Below are 19,409 nucleotides of genomic sequence, written 5' to 3' on the forward strand. Positions count from 1 at the left end.
GATAAAGCAGTCATGGTTGTCTAATATTCAGACTCAAGATAACAAAAATTCCAGTAATAACAGTTAACCTATAAAATACCCAGATCCAAGTGGTGTGACATTTGGTACAGAAAACCAAGATACTTCTAGAAAAAATACAGAAGCAATTGTACAGTAATCATGGAAAATTCATTGAAAAATTGCATATATATTGGTGATTATATAAAAATACAAGCAAAGGTAGGAAAGTTACACTATGAGAAAAATAACAGTTCCTCACCCTGATCCAACACCAGTAACATGAGCCTAGGAAGTTGAATATATGTGAGAGAGAAAGTAAATCATGTCTCTTAAATATTCTTGCTTTATATGTTTGCAAAACTGCAAACTGTTTATCTGTTTACAACTGTTGGATAAACCTTTAACACTTCTACAGACTCTTCCCATGGGGGAACAAGCTGCATCCTAAAGGCCAGCACTACATGAACATCTGGCAAGGAGACTTCCCTCAGCAGAACACAGCAGATGATGGATATGCCAACACGGCCCCTGTAAGTGTCACTCTCTCTGAATTTTTAGTTGTATACTCATCAAGTAACATAGGTGGTGGCAGGGCTTTGCTCCCAGGTGAACTCAATGCCTTCTATGCTCAATTTGACTGTCAAAACATAGCCGCTGATGATCCAGTGATGTCAGTCTCTGAGGCTGACATGCGAGCATCCTGCAGGACAGCGCACTTACGAAAAACATCCAGGCCAGGTGGAGTACCTGGCCGAGTACTAAAGACCTGTGCTGATCACTGGCTGGACAGTTGACTGAGATCTTAAGGCTCTCGCTTCAGCAGTTTGAGGTACTCACCCGCTTCAAGCAGACTTCACTTTTACCAGTACTTGAGAGAAACATGGTAACCTGCCTCAATGGCTATCATGCATCAGAACTAAAATCCATAGTGATGGAGTGTTTTGAGAGGTCTTTGATGAAACATATCAGCTCCTGCCTGAGAAGGGACTTGGATCGGCTCCAGTTTGCCTACCAGAACAACAGGTCCACAACAGTCCCATTTCATTGCCTCTTCATTCAACCAGGAACATCTTAACAGCAAAGATGCATACATCAAGATGCTCTTTATCGACTACAGCTCGACATTCAGTACCATCATCCCCACAAAACTAATCAATAAGCTTTAAGAACTTTGTATCAATATTTCTTGTGCAATTGGATCCTCAATTTCCTCACTTGCGGACCCCAGTCAGTTTGGATTGGCAACAACATCTCCACGATCTCCATCAGCACAGGTGCACCACTGGTCTGTGTGCTCTGCCTCCTGCTCGACTCGCTTTACACTTATGATTGTGTGGCTGAAATCAGCTCCAATGCCATATTCAGGTTTGCTGATGACACTACTGTCATAGGCTGAATCTGAGGTGGTGACAAATCAATATATAGGAGGGAGATTGAAAATCTGGCTGAGTGGTGCTATTACAACAACCTCTCACTCAATGTCAGCAAGACCAAGGAGCTGATTATTGACTTCTGGAGGAGGAAAAAATCAGAGGTCCATGAGCCAGTCCTCATCAGGGGCTCAGAGGTGGAGCGGGTCAGCAACTTTAAATTCAGAATCAGACTTTTCTCAGTCCAGGTGTTACCATTTTTGAGGACCTGTCCTGGGCCCAACATGTAAGTGCAAATATGAGAAAAGCAAGGCAGTGCCTTTACTTCCTTTGGAGTTTGCAAAGATTCGGCATGATGTCTTAAACTTCGTCAACTTCTATAGTTGTGTGGTAGAGAGTATATTGATTGGTTACATCACAGCCTGGTATGGAAACACCAATGCCCTTGAGTGGAAAATACTGTAAAAAGTAGTGGATATGGCCCAGTCCATCAGCACTATCCTCCCCACTATTGAGCACATCCACATGGAGCAATGTTGCAGGAAAGCGGCATCAATTGTCAGGACCCCCACCACTCAGGCCATGCTCACTGCTCCCATCAGGAAGAAGGTACAAGAGCCTCTGGACTCACACCACCAGGTTCAGAAAGAGTTATTACCCCTCAACCATCTGGTTCTTGAACCAAAAGGGATAACTTCACTCAACCTCACTTGTCCCATCACAGGAATATTCCCATAACCTATGGACTCACTTTCAAGGACTCTTCATCTCATGTTCTTGATATTTGTTGCTTATTTATTTATTATTTCTTTTCATTTTGTATTTGCACAGTTTTTTTGTATTTTGCGCACAGGTTGAATGCCCAGTTGCGGTCTTCCATTGATTCTATTATGCTTATTATTCTATTGTGGATTTATTGAGTATGCCTCAAGATTGTATATGTACTCTGATAATGAACTTACTTTGAACTTTTGAATTTTTTATACCACAAACTCTACAGCAGCAGTGCTTGTGGAGATTGAAAAGATGGGTTGGAGCTGAACAAAAAGTACATGCAATAACAGAATTGATTATAGATTACTATCAGTGGTGTATGCAATAAGTTGGAATATATGGTCATTTCTTTTTAATTTCTTCCATATTGTTTTGTAATGTCATTTCTCACTTTCTCTTGCTTTAGACACTTTTTAGTTTTCCTTTCATAACCTTCTTTGTTCTTCACGGTCTCATTTGTTTCCTGTCAGCATTTTACTTTCTATCCAATTGGGAAAGGGACGGCATAAAAAAGTGCAGATGGGCGTCATCATCAGTTGCCGGAAGTCTTTTTGTTGATGTCCTCAGCATCTGCCTCTATGTCTCTCACCTTTTGGGTTCTCTCTTCATTTGTCTTCCAACTGTCATTAATTTCCACAGCCTTTTCCCTCCAAGTAACTTAAACAATTGAAAAAGGATCAAGTACTTTCCTGACGTATATGACACATAAACTCTTCCTGGGCTTCCAGCTGCGTACAGGTGTCGATTTTAACTATATTTCGATGACAAACTGCACCATCTTCATGGCCTGAGAAGAGTTTATACTTACATTATCTCCTGCTTATCCATCTTGTCCCACCCCCTCTTTGGTTTTTCTCATTCATTGCCCCCCTCCTAGTACCCTTTTCTCCAATTTCTAAAGCACAAAGCATGTCTAATCAATGTAATCTGACAAAACAATAGTTTTAACATTCTGTCTAAGGAGAGTTAATTGACCCGAGCATTCTGAATTTCATTAACACTCATAGCACTGGACAAAATTCACCCAATCCAAACCCAGGTTTTGTGGGAAGACAAGGTTTTCAACTAAAGCCTGAAGCATTACCACATCACCCGGTTCAGGGAGAACTACTTCCTTTCAACCATTCAGTTCTTGGAACCAACCTGCATGACCCAAATTAATACTTCAGTATAGTAACTTGTAGCCACTTTCACCATTTTGGACAATAATAAACTTCCTTTATTTTTTTAGTTCTAATTGTGTTCTTTCTGTGCAATTCTTGTATAAGTCGTATATAATACATGTTTTTCTTTTAAGCATTATATCTAATGCTCTGAGCCTGTATTCTGTTCAAGTTGGTTTTTCATTGTATTTGTGCATAATTGTACACATGAACTCACCATAATTTATAATATTGATGGACACAATAGAGAATCCAGCAGATAAATTTAGTTTATTCATGAAATGTGTCATTCTTTATTTATTTTCTCCTCCTTAAACTCCTTCTTTGGATTTAGATTATTGAGGAGAATGGTATGATGAACGTGTTCATCTACTCTCCCAAAACGATACCACAGCACAGATCAATGCCAAAAGGAGTACAAAGACAAAGATTTGGAGTGGGAAAAGGGCAAATTGTTTTTGCATTGGTCATGCATTGATGCACAAAAGCATCAGCTGCAGTGTAACTGAACGCATTTTTAATGTAACAGCTTTCCATTCTTTTCCAGGGTATTTTCCTTTTGCATGAGTCATCTGATTATTTCTGAAGTAACTTTGTAAATACAGCATCATGTTAATAATCATCATTCACGTCAAAAAAAAAGTGCAACTTGTGGGAGGGCAGAAACTAGACAAAACGTTGACTGGCAGAGTTAAACAAGATCTTGATAAATGTTCTCATACTTATTAAATATTTGTACTGTTGCTATAACCACATAGAAAGTAATTTTAATGTTATAGTGCTTGTTTGATGATTGGAATAAAATGAAGACTATGACATGCCATGATCAGCATACTTTGATATGATACTTGTGGTTGTCTTATATTCAAAATTGTAAATATATTCATTTAAGTGTTTGCTTAAGATTTTGACACGTCTTCTGTTAAATGAGTTAATATTATCATGTAGAGCAGCTGTTCCCAAATCTTTTTTATGCCATGGATCAATACCATTAAGCAAGGGGTTCGTGGACACCAGGCTGGGAACCAGATGTTGCCCTCTATTTACATTGTGTTCCTTTCCATCCATCTCACAGGTCACCACCTTTCCTCCCAATGCTTATGGTCTCTTCAATATGGTAGGGAATGTCTGGGAATGGACATCAGATTGGTGGAACGTACACCACACCACAGATGAAGCAGAGAATCCTGTGAGTATCTCAGTCACTCTACTATCACTGTAGGAACGAGGTTGTCTTTTCTGTACAACAAGGCTGGTTTTTGGAGTCTGTGTTGCTGATGGCAGAGGAGGTGCAGACAACAGTAAAATCCATGTTGTCCCACCTGTTATCTCCTGGTCACCGACACCGGACAAAATCTTTTGGTTTAATTTTCCCTTTGGTGTGATGATGGTGCGGACTTGAAGGAATTGCCTCCTTGTATGAATGCAGTTATACTGGATAAAAGTGTTAAAACACAAGGAGAGGAGAGGAGAAAATGGAGGTAATCTTGTTTTTGTGCTTCCAAATTATTATTGTTATCAGTATTACCTTCGGACATAGTTGATCAGTGCAACTGTGCACCATCATAGGGGCCACCAAGGAGGACAACGTCAGCTAATTTGTGTTGACTCCTTTGGACACGGACTGAATGCCATAAATCACATGTATGAGTGTTGTGGAAAACGAAAGCAGAAGTTTGACACCCCTTTGATGCAGTGAAGGCTTTAATTACAAATCAATAAGAACAAGGCATTAATTAATTTAAAGATTTCCTTTCTTTGCAGCTGCTTTGCAAATGTATGCAAAGTGTTTTATTTGCATATCAAAGTGTGATGTAAACATCTCCCTGGCTGCTGTCACATCAGACGTAGCTCATGAAATTTCTATGCTTCAGTGCAGGGGTAAAAAGAACCAAATTAAGTCTGTGCAGTTTCTCACCACAGTCTTTCATAATCACTCTAGTGCTTTACAAAACCATAGTCTTATTTAGCCGCATTAGATGATTATTCCTAGGTCATGTCAGAGCCTAGAAGGAGCAAGCATAGCAGGAAATGTACACTCACTGGTCACTTTATTAGGTACACCAGGACACCTGTTCAGTTATGCAAATATCTAATCAGCTGATTATGTGGCAGCAAGTCCTTCCATAAAAGCATGCAGACATGGTTGAGGTTCAATTGCTATTCAGACCAAATATCAGAATGGGGAAGAAATGTGATCTAAGTGTCTTTGATTGTGGAATGATTGTTGGTGCCAGATGGGGTGGTTTGAGTATTTCAGAAACTGCTGTTCTCCATGGGATTTTCACGCACAGTTCTCCCTAAAGTTTACACAGAATGGTGTGAGAAACAAAATAACAAACATGCAGTGGGCAGCAGCAGTTCTGTGGGTGAAAATGTCTTGTTACTGAGAGAGGTCAGAATGGCCAGACTGGTTCAAGTTGACAGGAAGGCACCAGCAACTCAAGTACCCACGTGTTAAGCACTGGTGTTTAGAAGAGCACCTCTGAACACAAAACACATTGAAGTGGTTGAGCTGCAGCAGCAGAAAACCATGAACATGTTACTAGGTACAGGAGGTATCTGATAAAGTGGTCACTCATTGTATAGCAAGTACGTTATTTAAGCTGCCCCACTGAATGAATGTGCTGTCTTCTTTATTAACTACAGTTTGGAAAGAAAAGAAAATAAATTGCATTTACGTTGCATTTAATTATTTCCTCTAAACTTTACCACTTGTTAGATCATCTTTATGTATTGCGGTTACTACATATAATAATGTGCCACTGTCCTACACACACACACACACACACATAGAGCAAGTGATCCATGCAAAGTCCCACAAAAAGAGTGTAAATGATTTAATAAATAGCAGCTATTTTTGGAATTAGTTTAGGTTCACATAAGAATTTTGACCAGGAAACAGGATCAAAACTTATTTCCTGGAGTCCAACCTATGGGCAATGATCCAACAATCTGTTTCACAAAACAAACTTTTCTTACTGTATTTCTAATTTGTATTTTGAATGTTTGTTATTTTTGAATTTTTGTGGAATTGGTGATGTGAAAACTTCTGTTGAAACTTTCCCAAAGATGAATAACGTACATTGAAATAGCAAGAATCACAAAAATCAACAGTGTATCTAAAGGAAGCAGTGAACTCATTGTAGCTCTAATTCAGATTCAGATTTATTTATCAATTGTGCATCAAAACAAATAGTGAAATGTGTCATTTGCATTTACAACCGATGCACAGCTAGGGAAATGCTGGGGGCAGCCCACAAGTGTCACCACACATTCCAGTGCTGACATAGCATTCCCACAATGCTTAGCAGGACAAAACAGAACACAAGAAGCAACAAAACAACAACAGGAAAGCAAGTCCCCTTTCCTCCCTCCCACCACCCTCACACATGGACAGACCTCCAACTCCAAGAAAGGCCTCTGGGCCTACTGTCTCTGGTGTCCATTAATTGGCCATCGGTCTCAGACTCCTGGACTTCCTATTGCCTTCAGCCTTCAATCTTCAGTATGAGTAGTTATAATAAGTAAGGTAAATGTTTATTCTCTTGTGCATGAAACTAAATAATCATTTAGGTGCCAAGATCCAATTTATTATTTCAACCGCATAACTAACTCCTCAAGGTGTAGAGTACAGGTATTTGAAGAAATCTAGTAATTACCCAAGTTTATTGGTGCCCCACAGGTCCCTGCATTTGCTGCTTCCTCACCTGCCAAGTCCACACTTGCCTTGAATAAATTCCTTAGTGGTTACACTGGTAATTCCACTTAGTAGTACTCCCTCATTACTATAAGTAGGTTAGTTTGTTCTCCTGGGAGTCCTGCACTGGTGTGTGGTTTGCAGGACCTAAGTGAGCACCTAAATAGACGTTTGAGGGTGATGCATTCACACGGGAGAACTGAATTTCCAGTCACCTGTACTATGAAAGGCACAGAGTTCCACACAAAACTGCAGGCATTTCTCAGCCCAATGTAGTCTCTGACTGGATATCCAAAGTAACACACAGAAAATGCTGGAAGAACTCAGCAGATCAGTCAATATCTAGGGAGAGGAATAAACGGTTCAGACCTTTCATTGAAACTGAAAAGGAAGGAGATAGAAGCCAGAATAAGAAGGTGAGGGAGGGGAAGAATTACAAGCTGGCAAGTGATAAATGGGAAAGGTGAAGATCTGATGAAGAAAGAGTCTGATAGGAGAGGAGAGTGGACCATGGGAGAAAGAGAAGTAGGAAGGGCACCATAGAGTGGTAATGGGCAGATGAGGAGAAGGGAAGGGGTAAGAGGTAAGCCAGACGGGGGAATGGGAAAAAAGAGAAGGGGGAAGTGGAGGGAGAAATTACCAGGTTAGAGAAATCAATGTTCATGTCATCGGGTTTGAGGCTACCCAAATGGGATGTGAGGTTTTGCTTCTCCAACTTGAGAGTGCCTCATCGTGGAGAGTAGAGGATGCCACGGACGGACATGTCAAAGTGGGAATGGAGAGTAGAGTTAAAATGGTTGGCCAATCCTGCATGTTGTGGATGGAGTGAATGTGGTTGTCAAAACAGTCCTGCCACCTCAGCGATGTAGAGGATGACGCACTGACTTTCAGTGTGCCTCACCTGAATGTTCATCTACCAGTTCATTGCTAATATGTGTAAAGTATATACTTAGGATGGCTTTGTGGGCAGGTTTGTGGACAATACAGAGATAGGTGGGTGGTGGAGGGGCAGCTAGTGTTGTGGAAGCAGGGAGTCTTCAGAAGGATTCAGACAGCTCGGGAGAATGGGCAAAGAAGTGGCAGATGGAATACAGTGTAGGCAAGTGTATGGTCATGCACTTTGGAGAAGGAATAAAGATGTAGGCTCTTTTCTAAACAGGGAGCAACTTCAGAAATCAGAGATGTGTAACCTTCTCACTGTGGCTCGTAACAACCTCGGCTCATTAGCTAACTTTGGCTAACGGCCATGTGACTCAGCATTGCATGGGTAATTGTGAGAAGGCCACCTTCAGTAAACAACACACACCCAGGGTTGTTATGATTTGAGTTCAACCAAATAGGAAAGTTGGAATGTTCCGACAAGGGAATGGAAATTGTGGTGAATGCCTCATGCAAAGTTATCGTTTGCCAGGAGATAACAGACCCTACACCAGTATAAACTTAAAGTGGAAATATATTTACAGATATTTCAACTTTAACACAAGTTAATAGAAAGAAGGCCCATTACAGCTAAAGCAGTCTAAATGTGTAGGTACATATTGGAGCTCATTTCTGAAGTAGGCAGGATGCTTCACTTTGATTACTGATGTGCTGAATCCACGTTCTGTGTGAAGGACACCAGCCACAATTTGAATTTCCCTCGAAGACCATTTCAAACGAGCTGTCTAACTGAGGAGTATTGGCATTTCCTCCTTTGAACCACTTGTCTGCACAAAGCACTTCTTACAAAGTATCTTCACTTGTGCTTTTCCCCATATCTCCTAACAAAAGACCCCTTACTGTCCTTCAGAAACCTGATCCCGTCCAGCTCTCTCGGATGTTACAGGGTATTCCCTACCCGCCCCCCCCAACGAATGACTGACACAACATTCATAGGCTGAGCAAATGCTCCTTATCTCAACTGAAGTCAAAACACTAGTCTATGTAGCTTAACTAACAGAACACACTGCGTTTGCAGAAAACTGCTCAAATATAATGCCCAACAGCATAGCAGTAAAAATACAATAAAACATGTTCTTAAGCATGGCATTACAAATGCAAAGGGTCCTGTGAGTCCTAGTGCAGGATAAAGGTTAACTTACGGGTTGAGTCAGTAGTAAGGAAGGCAACTGCAATGTTAGCATTCATTTCAAGAGGACTAGAATATTAAAGTAAGGATGAAATGCTGAGGCATTGGTCAGACTTCAGTTGGAGTGTTCTGAGCAGTTTTGGGCCCCTTATCTAAGAGAGGATGTTGTGACGTTGGAGAGGGTCTAGAGGAGATTCATGAGAATGATCACAGGAATGAAAAGGTTGACATATCAGGAATGTTTGATAGCTCTGGGTTTGTACTCACTGGAGTTTAGAAAAATGGGGCGGGTGGTGGATCTCACTGAAACCTATTAAAAGGCCTAGATGGAGTCGATGTTGAGAAAATGTTTCCATATAGTGGGAGAGTCTAGGACCACAGGACACATCCTCATAATAGAAGGAAATCCCCTTAAAACAGAGATGAGCAGACTTTCTTTAGCGAGAGGGTTGTGAATCTGTGGAATTCATTGCCACAGATGGCTGTGGAGGCCAAGTCATTGGGTATATTTAAAGCAGAGGTTGATGGGTTTTTGATTAGTAGGTGCATGAAAGGTTACGGAGAGCTGGCAGGAGAACGGGGTTGAGAGGGATAATAAATCAGCCGTGATAAAATGGTGGAACAAACCCTGTGAGCTGAACGGCCTAATTCTGCTCCTATGTCTTATGATCTTATGATCCTATATACAGTCAATTTGAATTGCTTACTTTACTTTCTAGAGTTATGTTTGTCATTGACGCAACTCCCATTGCTGAGCTCATGTAGTCATCGTCATAACTACCACTTACCCACACACTTCATATAGCCTGGAAACGGTCCTCTCAGCCCACTGCCCATGCCAATTATCAATAACCTATTTACACCAATCCAATTCTTTAGTCTCCCCATTTTCTCATCAACTCTCTCCAGATTCTACCACTCACCTACATACCAGGGGCAATTTTCAGTGGCCTTTTAGTTTACCAAACCACATGTCTTTGTGTTGGAGGAAATCATAATGTGTTCATGGGAATAATGTGCAAACTGCACATGGCAGCTCAACTAGCTGTAATGGAAAGCTGAAGGTGGGCTTTATGTATTACAAGGTCTGGAAAGATGTTTTGGAACTCTGGAGCAAACCTTTACTCGATGTGGGGGATGATGCTGATTGCTGCTGCCAAAGAGAAGGATAAGATTAGAAGTTGCCATGAATAACAACCTGACAATAGTTGGTGCCATTAACGGGGGAAGAAACATCCCCAAGAGTTTTGCAGAGCTCTTAGAACAACATGGATGCTCGTTCAAGGAGAGAAGTGCACAGTAGACAAATATTACCATGCACTGGCACAAGATTCCTTTATAGTACAGTGGTTAATTTCTCATCCCATTGTCATCGACAGATACGTTTTACTTCTGAACAGTATTCCCCTTCCCTGATGATGTGGAATTATGTGTGCATGTTTTTATTCTATGTGCTTTTAAAGTGGGAAGGTCAAATGTACTTGTTTTCATAAGCAGGGGCATTGAGTATACTATAGATTCAGATTCAGATTTATTTTATCACATGGACATGGAAACATACCGTGAACTGTGACGTTTGCATTAAAAACCAACACACCCAAAGATTGCTGGGGCAACCTGCAAGTGTCGCCACACGTTCTGGCACCAACATAGCATGCCCGCAATGCTTGCCAGAACATAACACAACAAACAACAAAGCAACAGCAGCGAAACAAGCCTCCTTCCTACTTCCCTCCCAGCCCATACACAAACACAGACCTCTGACCCCATGCCAGGTAGTCTTCGGTCTCCAGCTTCCAGTGGGCTCGTGGGTTCATGGACACTGGACCCTGACTTCCTCAGTGGACTCACAGAGATTCACAGACTCAGTGACCTGGCCATTGGACCTCAACATCTGGACCTTCAGGCTTCGATCTAGACCTTCGAGTGGCCTCGGGCTTTGGTCCAAACCTCCAATCGACCCTGACTTCCAATCAGCCTTTGGGCTTCGATCTTCAGTATCAACCCAGGACTGCCAGATGAATGAGGAACCTGGATGAAAGCCTGAACTCCAGGCTTCAAACACTGTAAGAGTTGGGATGCTGTGTTGCAGCCGTACAAAATATTGATTAGGCTTCAGAAGAGGTGGTAGAAACAGATACAATTACAATATTTAAATGATATATGGATGGGTAATTGGATAGCAGAGGCATAGAGGTATATAGGTTTAATGAAGAAAAATGAAATTAGTGGATTTTAAGCATAAATAAGGTGGGTTATAAGGACCCTTGTATAATTCTATGATTTTATGATGCTTTTCCCTGATATGAATTGCCTTCTCTCTGCAGTCCAGATTTTTCAATTGTACTCAAAGAAGTAGCTAATCTAACAAAATGTATCTAGCTCCATGTAAGCTGGACGGCCACATGTAGAGCAGCCCAGGTAAGATCTGTGGCAGCAGTTCTATCTAAATCATGTGGTATACGTATTAAAAAAAACATAAAAGGAACACTTTCGTCATTCCATGGTCAGTATTACATATAGTAGTTTTTAAGTATTGATTTTTAGTTAATTAGGTGAATTTCAGTTGTGTTTGTTGGGATTTTAACTAATAAAACCTCAAGACCAAAAAAAACAAAGGAGCAGAATTAGGCCATTCGGCCCATCGAGCCTGATCTGCAAATCCTTCATGGCTGGTTTATTATTCCTCTCAACCCTATTCCCCTGCCTTATCCTCGTAATCATTGACGCTTTGACTAATCAAGAACCTATCAACCTCGGCTTTAAATATACTCAATGACTTAGCCTCCACAGCCACCTGTGGCAATGAATTCCACAAATTCACTATCCTTCAGCTAAAGAAATTGCCCGTCATCTATGTTCCAAATGGACGTCCATCAGGCCGTGCCCTCTGGTTCTAGACGCACCCACTATTGGAAGCATCCCCTGCACGTCCACTCTATCCAGTCCTTTCTAAACTCTAGTGTGTACAGGCCCAGAGCCATCAAACACTGCTTATATGTTTACCCTTTAATTCCTGAAATTATTCTCTGGTGCCAACATATCTTTCCTTAGATAAGGGGCGCAAAGTTTCTCATAATACTCCAAGTGCAGTTTGACCAATGCCTTATAAAACCTCAGCATTACGTCCTTGCTCTTATATGCTAGTCCTCTCAAAACTAATACTAACATTGCCTATGCCGTCCTTACTACCAATTCAACCTGTAAGGTAACCTTGAGGGAAACTTGCACAAGTCCCTTTGCACCTCTGATGTTTGAATTTTCTCCCCATTTAGAAAATAGTCCACACCTTTATTCCTTCTACCAAAGTGCATGGCTATACACTTCCCTCCATTATATCCCAACTGCCATCTCTTTGCCCATTCTCCCAGTCTGTCTAACTCCTTCTACAAGCTCCCTGCAAATTTAACACTAGTTTCCCCTCCACGGATCTTCGTATCATCCGCAAACGTGGCCACAAAGCCATCAATCTCATCATGCAAATCATTGACGTATAATGTGAAAAGAAGCAGTCCCAACACTGACCTCTGCAAAACACCACTAGTCACTGGCAGCCAACTAGAAAAGACCCCTTTATTCCCACTCTTTGCCTCTTGCCTGTCAGCCAATCTTCTATCCATGCTAGTATCTTTCCTGTAATACCATGGGCTGTTGTCTAGCAGCTTCATGTGTGGCACCTTGAGAAGGGCCTTCCGAAAATCCAAGTAAGCAACATCCACTGACTCTCCTTTGTTTATGCTGCCTGTTTTGTCCTCAAAAGTTCCAACAGATTTGTCAGGTAAGATTTCCCCTCAAGGAAACCATGCTGACTTTGGCCTATTTTATTACGTGCTTCAAAGTACCCTGAAACCTCGTCTTAATAACGGACTCCAACATCTTCCCATCTTTGGGATGTATCTATCCTGCACCTTCTGAATTGTCCCAGAAAGTTCAGCCATTGATGTTCTGCCATCATCCCTGCTAGTTGTCCCCTTCCAATCAATTCTGGCCAGCTCCTCTCTCATGCCTCTGTAACTCCCTTTACTCCACTGTAATACTGACACATCTGACTTTATCTTCTCTCTCTCAAATTGCACAGTGTACTCTATCATAGTATGATCACTGTATCATAAGGGTTCCTTTACCTTAAGCTTCCTAATCAAATCTAATTCATTACACAAAACCCAATCCAGAATTGCCTTTCGCCTGGTGAGCTCAACCACAAGCTGTTCTAAAAAGCCTTCTCACAGGAATTCTACATATTCCCTCTCTTGTGATTCGGCACCAATCTACTTTTCCCAATCTATCTGCACATTGAAATCCCCCATTATTATTGTAATATTGCCCTTTTACATGCCTTTTCTATCTCTCATTGTAATTTATAGCCCATGGTCCTGGCTACTATGCAGAGGCCTGTATATAACTCCCATCAGGGTCATTTTACCTTTGCAGTTTCTTATCCTACATCTTCTATATCATCTCTAATGATTTTATTTCATTTTTTACCAACAGAACCACCCCACCTCTTCTGCCTACGTGCCTGTCCTTTCTATTCAATGTGTATCCTTGGATGTTAAACTCTTAAATATTATCTTCTTTCAGCCACAACTCAGTGATGCTCACAATATCATAGCTGCCAGCCACGAATTGTGTTACAAAAACAACAGGAATTCTGCAGATGCTGAAAATTCAAGCAACACACATAAAAGTTGCTGGTGAACGCAGCAGGCCAGGCAGCATCTCTAGGAAGAGGTGCAGTCGACGTTTCAGGCCGAGACCCTTCGTCAGGACCTGACAAAGGGTCTCGGCCTGGAACATCGACTGCACCTCTTCCTAGAGATGCTGCCTGGCCAATTGTGTTACAAGATCATCTGGCTTATTCATTTACTTCAGTCCTGTATTCATCACTCTTTTAGATTTTGCCCCTATGTTACACTGCAGTTCATCCCACTGACTGCAATTTTGCCCTATCATCTGCCTGTCCTTCATCCCAGTCTCACTACAGACTGCATCTACTTGTATACCAACTGCCCCATCATTCCGGTTCCCACCCCATTGCCAAATTGGTTTAAACCCTCCCCAAAAGCTCTAGCAAATCTGCCCCACAAGGATATTGGCCCCCCTCAGGTTCAGGTGTAGCCTGTACTTTTTGTACAGGTCATACAGTACGTTCCCCAGAAGAGATCCCAATGACACAGAAATCTGAAACCCTGCGCCTGCAAGAACTTCTCAGCCACACATTCATCTGTCAAATCATCCTATTCTCACCCTCACTGGCACGTGGCACAGGTTCCAATCCAGATTACTACCTTGGAGGTCCTGCTTTTCAGCTTTCTACCTAATGCCTTGTATTCTTTCAGGACCTTCTCCAATTTCTGATCTATGTCATTGGTGCCAATACGTACAACAACTTCAGGCTGCTCACCCTCCCCTTTGAGAATGCTGTGGACCAGATCTGAGACATCCCTGACCCTGGCACCTAGGAGGCCAAATTCTTCACTTCTACAGAATTTCTTGTCTTCTCCTCGAACTATGCAATCCCCTGTCAGTACTGCATACCTCTTCTCCCCACCCCTTCCCCTTTGAGCTACAGAGCCAGAACCAGTGCCAGCAACCTGCTAGCTGTGCTTTCTCCCTGATAGGTTGCCCCCCGCCAACAGTATTGAAAGCAGTATACTTATCGTTGAGGGGAACAGCCACAAGGTTACTCTGCACTGACTGCCTATTCTCTTTCTCTCTCTTGACAGTCATCCAGGTACCTGCTTTCTGCAACTCAGGGGTGACTACCTCTCTGTAGCTCCTATCTATCACCTCCTCATTCTCCCACATGATCTGAAGATCATTGAGCTGTAGCTCCAGTTCCTTAACACTTTCTCTGAGGAGATGGAGCTCAACACACTTCGTGCGGATATAGTTATCAGGGAGACTGGAAGTCTCCCAGAGTTCCCATATCTCACACAAAGATTCTGTGTCCGTTCTCAGTGCGTTAGTTATGTACTAATAGACAAAGAAAGAGAAAAAAAATTATTAGAAATTTACTTAGACCCATCACCTGTGCTTGCTCAAGCCTGTTCTTGCTGATTCCACTTACACCTCCTTTCTTTTAATCAGCACTAATAAAACTTACTCCCAACAAGATCCACAGTTTTCAAATTCCTCCCACCCTGCACAATGTCACTCTCTCATTTGCTACTTCAAACAATGAATCACTCTCGACAAGACTTGCAGTTTACAAGTGGCTTCTGCCCTGCAAGATGTCACTGTCTTACTCACTACATCATACCACCATACACATCTTTACTTTTCCCAACTCTCCACTTTCCTGCAGGGATCACTCCCTTCATGCTTTCCTTGTCCATTCATCCCTACTCACTAATTTCCCACCTGGCACATATCCCTGCAAGTGACAGAAATGCTACACCTGCCCATTCACCTCCTCCCTTACCTCTGTTCAGGGCAAATTTGATGGGGTGTCTATTGTATCTGGTATTCTCGGTGCAGTCTCCTCTACATTTTGTGAGACCTGATGTAAATTGTGAGACCACTTTGTCGAGCATCACCGCTCCGTCCACCAAACGCGGAATTTCCCCGTGGCCAACCATTTTATTTCCTTTCCCCATTCCCTTTTTGCAGGTCAGTCCATGGCCTCCTCTATTACCATGATAAGGCTACTCTCAAGAGTGGAGGAGCAACAACTCATATTCCGTCTTTCCCTCCTCCCTTCCCTCTTTTATTCCCCACTCTAGCCTCTTAACTCCTCTCCTCACCTGCCTATCACCTCTCCCTGGTGCCCCTCCTTCTTCCTTTTCTCCCATGGTCCATTCTCCTCTCTTATTACATTCCTTCTGCTCTAGTCCTTTAGCTTTCCCACTCACCTGGCTTCACCTATCACCGTCTAGTTAGTCCTCCTTCCTCTCCCCCTCACCTTTTTATTCTGGCATCTTCTCCCTTCCTTTCCTTTACTGAAGAAGAGTCTCAGCCCAAAGTGTCGGCTGTGATTCATTTCCATAAATGCTGCCTGACCTGCTGAGTTCCTCCAGCATTTTGAACGTGTTGCTTTGGATTTCCAGCATCTGCAGACTTTCTCATGTTTATTGTTTGTCAGTTTTAGTAGTTTTAAGATAACAATATTCCTGTTCAAATGCGGCACCATAGTATTACACAGGCTCGTCCGTGAAGAAGATTATGTTAATCAATATCACTTTCTATCTCGTCTTTCAGCAATGATTGTAATCAGTTCCTCTCAATTAGTCTCTGGCAGACACAAGTGAGACCAACATGATGCAAATACTGTACAAGATACAAAATTGCACAGTTGTCTTTCTATCTGCTGTTGGTTTTACATTCTTCATCGGTTTTCATTAATGGTTTGTCTAACCAAATTTTCTTTTCATTCCTTGTTATTTGCGGCATTCCATTAATAGCCTGTTTTCCCCTTTTCCCAGCCCCTATCAGTGCAAATAAGTCATGCATAAAAGATGTAGCTGCATGCCAGTAGTGTCTCATCATGCATTTCAAAGTTGAAAGTAAATTTATTATCAAAGTATGTTTATGTCATCATATACTAACAAGAAGAAAGCCCTTAACTCCGAGTGGAGTCGTCGGAACGCCATCATGATGGCGTTTTTTTAGCAGGCTTTCTTATTTTTACGAGACCGAGTTGCTAGCTCAACGCTCAACCCTGCACAGATGGAAAGCGTGCAAGGGAGCTGGCTGGATTTGAGGTCGGGAGCCGTCGCTCTGAAGTCCAGCACTGACGCCACTACGCCACCAGCCAGCCATCATATACTACCCGGAGATTCATTTTCTTGCGGGCATTCACAAAAGATACAATGGAATCAATGAAAAAGTACACACAAACACTGACAACCAACTGATGTGCAGAAGATGAACTGTGCAAGTGATATAGGTGGATGGATGGATGAGTGGATAGATAGATAGATAGATTGATAATATTGAGAAATTGAGTTGTAGAGTCCTTGAGAGTGAATCCATAGTTTGCAGAATCAGTTCAGAGCTGAGGTGAGTGAAGTTATCCACGCCGGTTCAGGACTCTAATACCAAGTACCCATTCCATCTATCCATTAGAGTGTGTTCCACTGAAGTCCAAGCAATATCTATAGATGAGCACTTTGGAGCAGGGACCATTAACGAGTATTGAGAGGAAGTCTCAGCAAGTAGTTCAGCATAATGAAAGCTAGTTGCAATCCCTCATTTGTTCTCCCGAATGCTTATTAAGACAGCCAATATCAAACCTGAAATTTTCTGCTCAATTGCCAGTTATTTTCTTGGAATCGGAAGTAGAGGAGCAGGGTTCAGTTTTTAAGGATATAAATAGGCAGAAGCTCTTCTCGAAAGAACAATGTCTTTGACCCAGTTTCGAGATTGCCTATTTGAAGCATTAAAATATAAATGCAGGTCTCAATCCCTCAGTGATTGATCAACCATTTGCACAATTTGATTGTGTCCAGGATTAGGCTGCTCTATATTTGGCTTCTGGCCTAAAATTCTTTTCATAATCAAAGCTTCTTAATAACTTCAAACATTCTGATTAAATTGAATTTAATATTGTGGAATAGTGAAGAAAGCCAGTAGCACTTACAGAGTATACTTTATACAATGAAGTATTTTAATTGGAGTTATGGTCTCTGTATCTGAGAAACAATGGTATTTCATAAATTAGTATCTATTTATATTGATATCAAATGAACAGTGCCAGATTTATACAAGACCATAAAATGTAGGAGCAGAATTAGGCCATTTGGCCCATTGAGCCTGCTCCGCCATTTCATCATGGATGATCCAATTTTCCACTCAGCCCCATTTTCCTGCCTTCCCTCCAAATCCCTTCATGCCCGGACCAATCAAGAATCTATCAACCTCTGCCTTAAATATACATAATTTGTGGCCTCCACAGCTGCCTGTGGCAAAGAATTCCACAGATTCACCACTCTGTGGCTAAAGAAATGCCTCCTCATCTCCGTTCTAAAAGGACACCCCTCTAGTCTGAGACTGTGTCCTCCAGCCTTAGGCTGTTCCACCATAGGAAACATCCTCTCAGCATCCACTCTATCATATTTGACAAAAACATATTTGCAACAGTTCTCCTCAACTTGTATAGGTGCAAGTAAATCTATTGTCCAAGTAAATTGAATCTCTAAATGCACCCGTAAAACTCTGGTTTTGGAACATGATACAGAAAGATGTTATTTCTATTATGGCCTTATTATGGTTCAATGGTTCTACTTAATATCAGGTAATGTATACAGTGTGCAACCTGAAATCCTTAATTCTCCGCGGACAGCCACGAAACAGAAGAAGAACCCTTAAGAATGAATGACAGAAAAATATGTAAGAACCCCAAAGCCCCTGGCCCTCTCACACACAAGCAGCAGCAAGTAGCTTCAACCCTCTCCCCACCTAATTCTAGCAGAAAGCATCTTCACTCCCACCACCCACAGCCCCAAAGAAAGACCATGGCGTATAGTCCATCAAAAACTAACTGTTCATTCCAACAGTTCGACGTCCCTCAGGCGCTCTCTCTCTCTCTCACTAACAAGGGAGAGAGAGATATCACTCCTTCCACAGCGATAGGGGAGGCAAACAGTCCCTGTTTTCATGTTACAGTCTGTAGCGCTGCTTTTATTTCCAGTTTCCCCCGACTTGTGAGTCAACAGCAAACTCTCACTCACCGCTGAGAGAGAGAGAGAGAGAGATAGAGAGATATATATATATCACCTGAGGGCAGAGGCCTCCAACAGTCGCACCTGCTGTCTCAACACTCCGGCTCCCTGTGGTACCTGGCGAGAAGTCGGGTCCACAGGGCCGCACTAGACCGCAGCCCGAAGGCCTCTCCTTGAGCTATCGTAAACATGGCCAATCAGCAAGCTCCAAGAACAGGAACACGCTCCCGTGCGGAACCACAGTTTGAGTGCAGCTGTAGATCACAAACTCCAACAGGACCCCAGCCACCTTGAAAAGGAAAAAAGAGGCATTAGAAGCAGAAGAATTCAAACTGTTCCACTGATGGGCTGGGAGAAAGTCGCTTTCCGGCACTATCTTTAGCGTAATCTTAATGTCCCAGTATACAGTACTGTGCAAATGTCTTAGGCACATAGGGTGCCTCAGAATTTTTCCACAGAACTGTATATTATGTATTTCCAGTCACCAAATAACACATAATACTACTGAGCTAATACAAAACTAAGTACTCCTACAAACAAGAGAAAATCTGCAGGTGCTGGAAATCCAAGCAACGCACACACAAAATGTTGGAGGAACTCAGCAGGCCAGGCAGCATCTAGGAAAATAGTAGTTGATGTTTCAGGCTGAAACCCTTCAGCAGGACTGGAATA

The 19,409-nt window shown here is 42.1% G+C and overlaps 1 protein-coding gene across 3 annotated transcripts in view; it reads left to right on the top strand.

Moving 5' to 3' along the window:
* The window catches only part of sumf1 (sulfatase modifying factor 1), a 185,137-nt gene that overhangs the window by 102,382 nt on the left and 63,346 nt on the right, over nucleotides 1-19,409 (top strand). For all 3 annotated transcript variants that reach the window (XM_072280637.1, XM_072280639.1, XM_072280638.1), the window contains exons 6-7: nucleotides 416-530; nucleotides 4,383-4,496. In XM_072280637.1, coding sequence (XP_072136738.1) covers nucleotides 416-530; nucleotides 4,383-4,496 — 229 coding nt within the window. The remainder of the gene's footprint in view (nucleotides 1-415; nucleotides 531-4,382; nucleotides 4,497-19,409) is intronic.

Source organism: Mobula birostris, chromosome 16 (assembly GCF_030028105.1).
Source record: "Mobula birostris isolate sMobBir1 chromosome 16, sMobBir1.hap1, whole genome shotgun sequence".
In the NCBI taxonomy this organism is placed as follows: Eukaryota; Metazoa; Chordata; class Chondrichthyes; order Myliobatiformes; family Myliobatidae; genus Mobula; species Mobula birostris.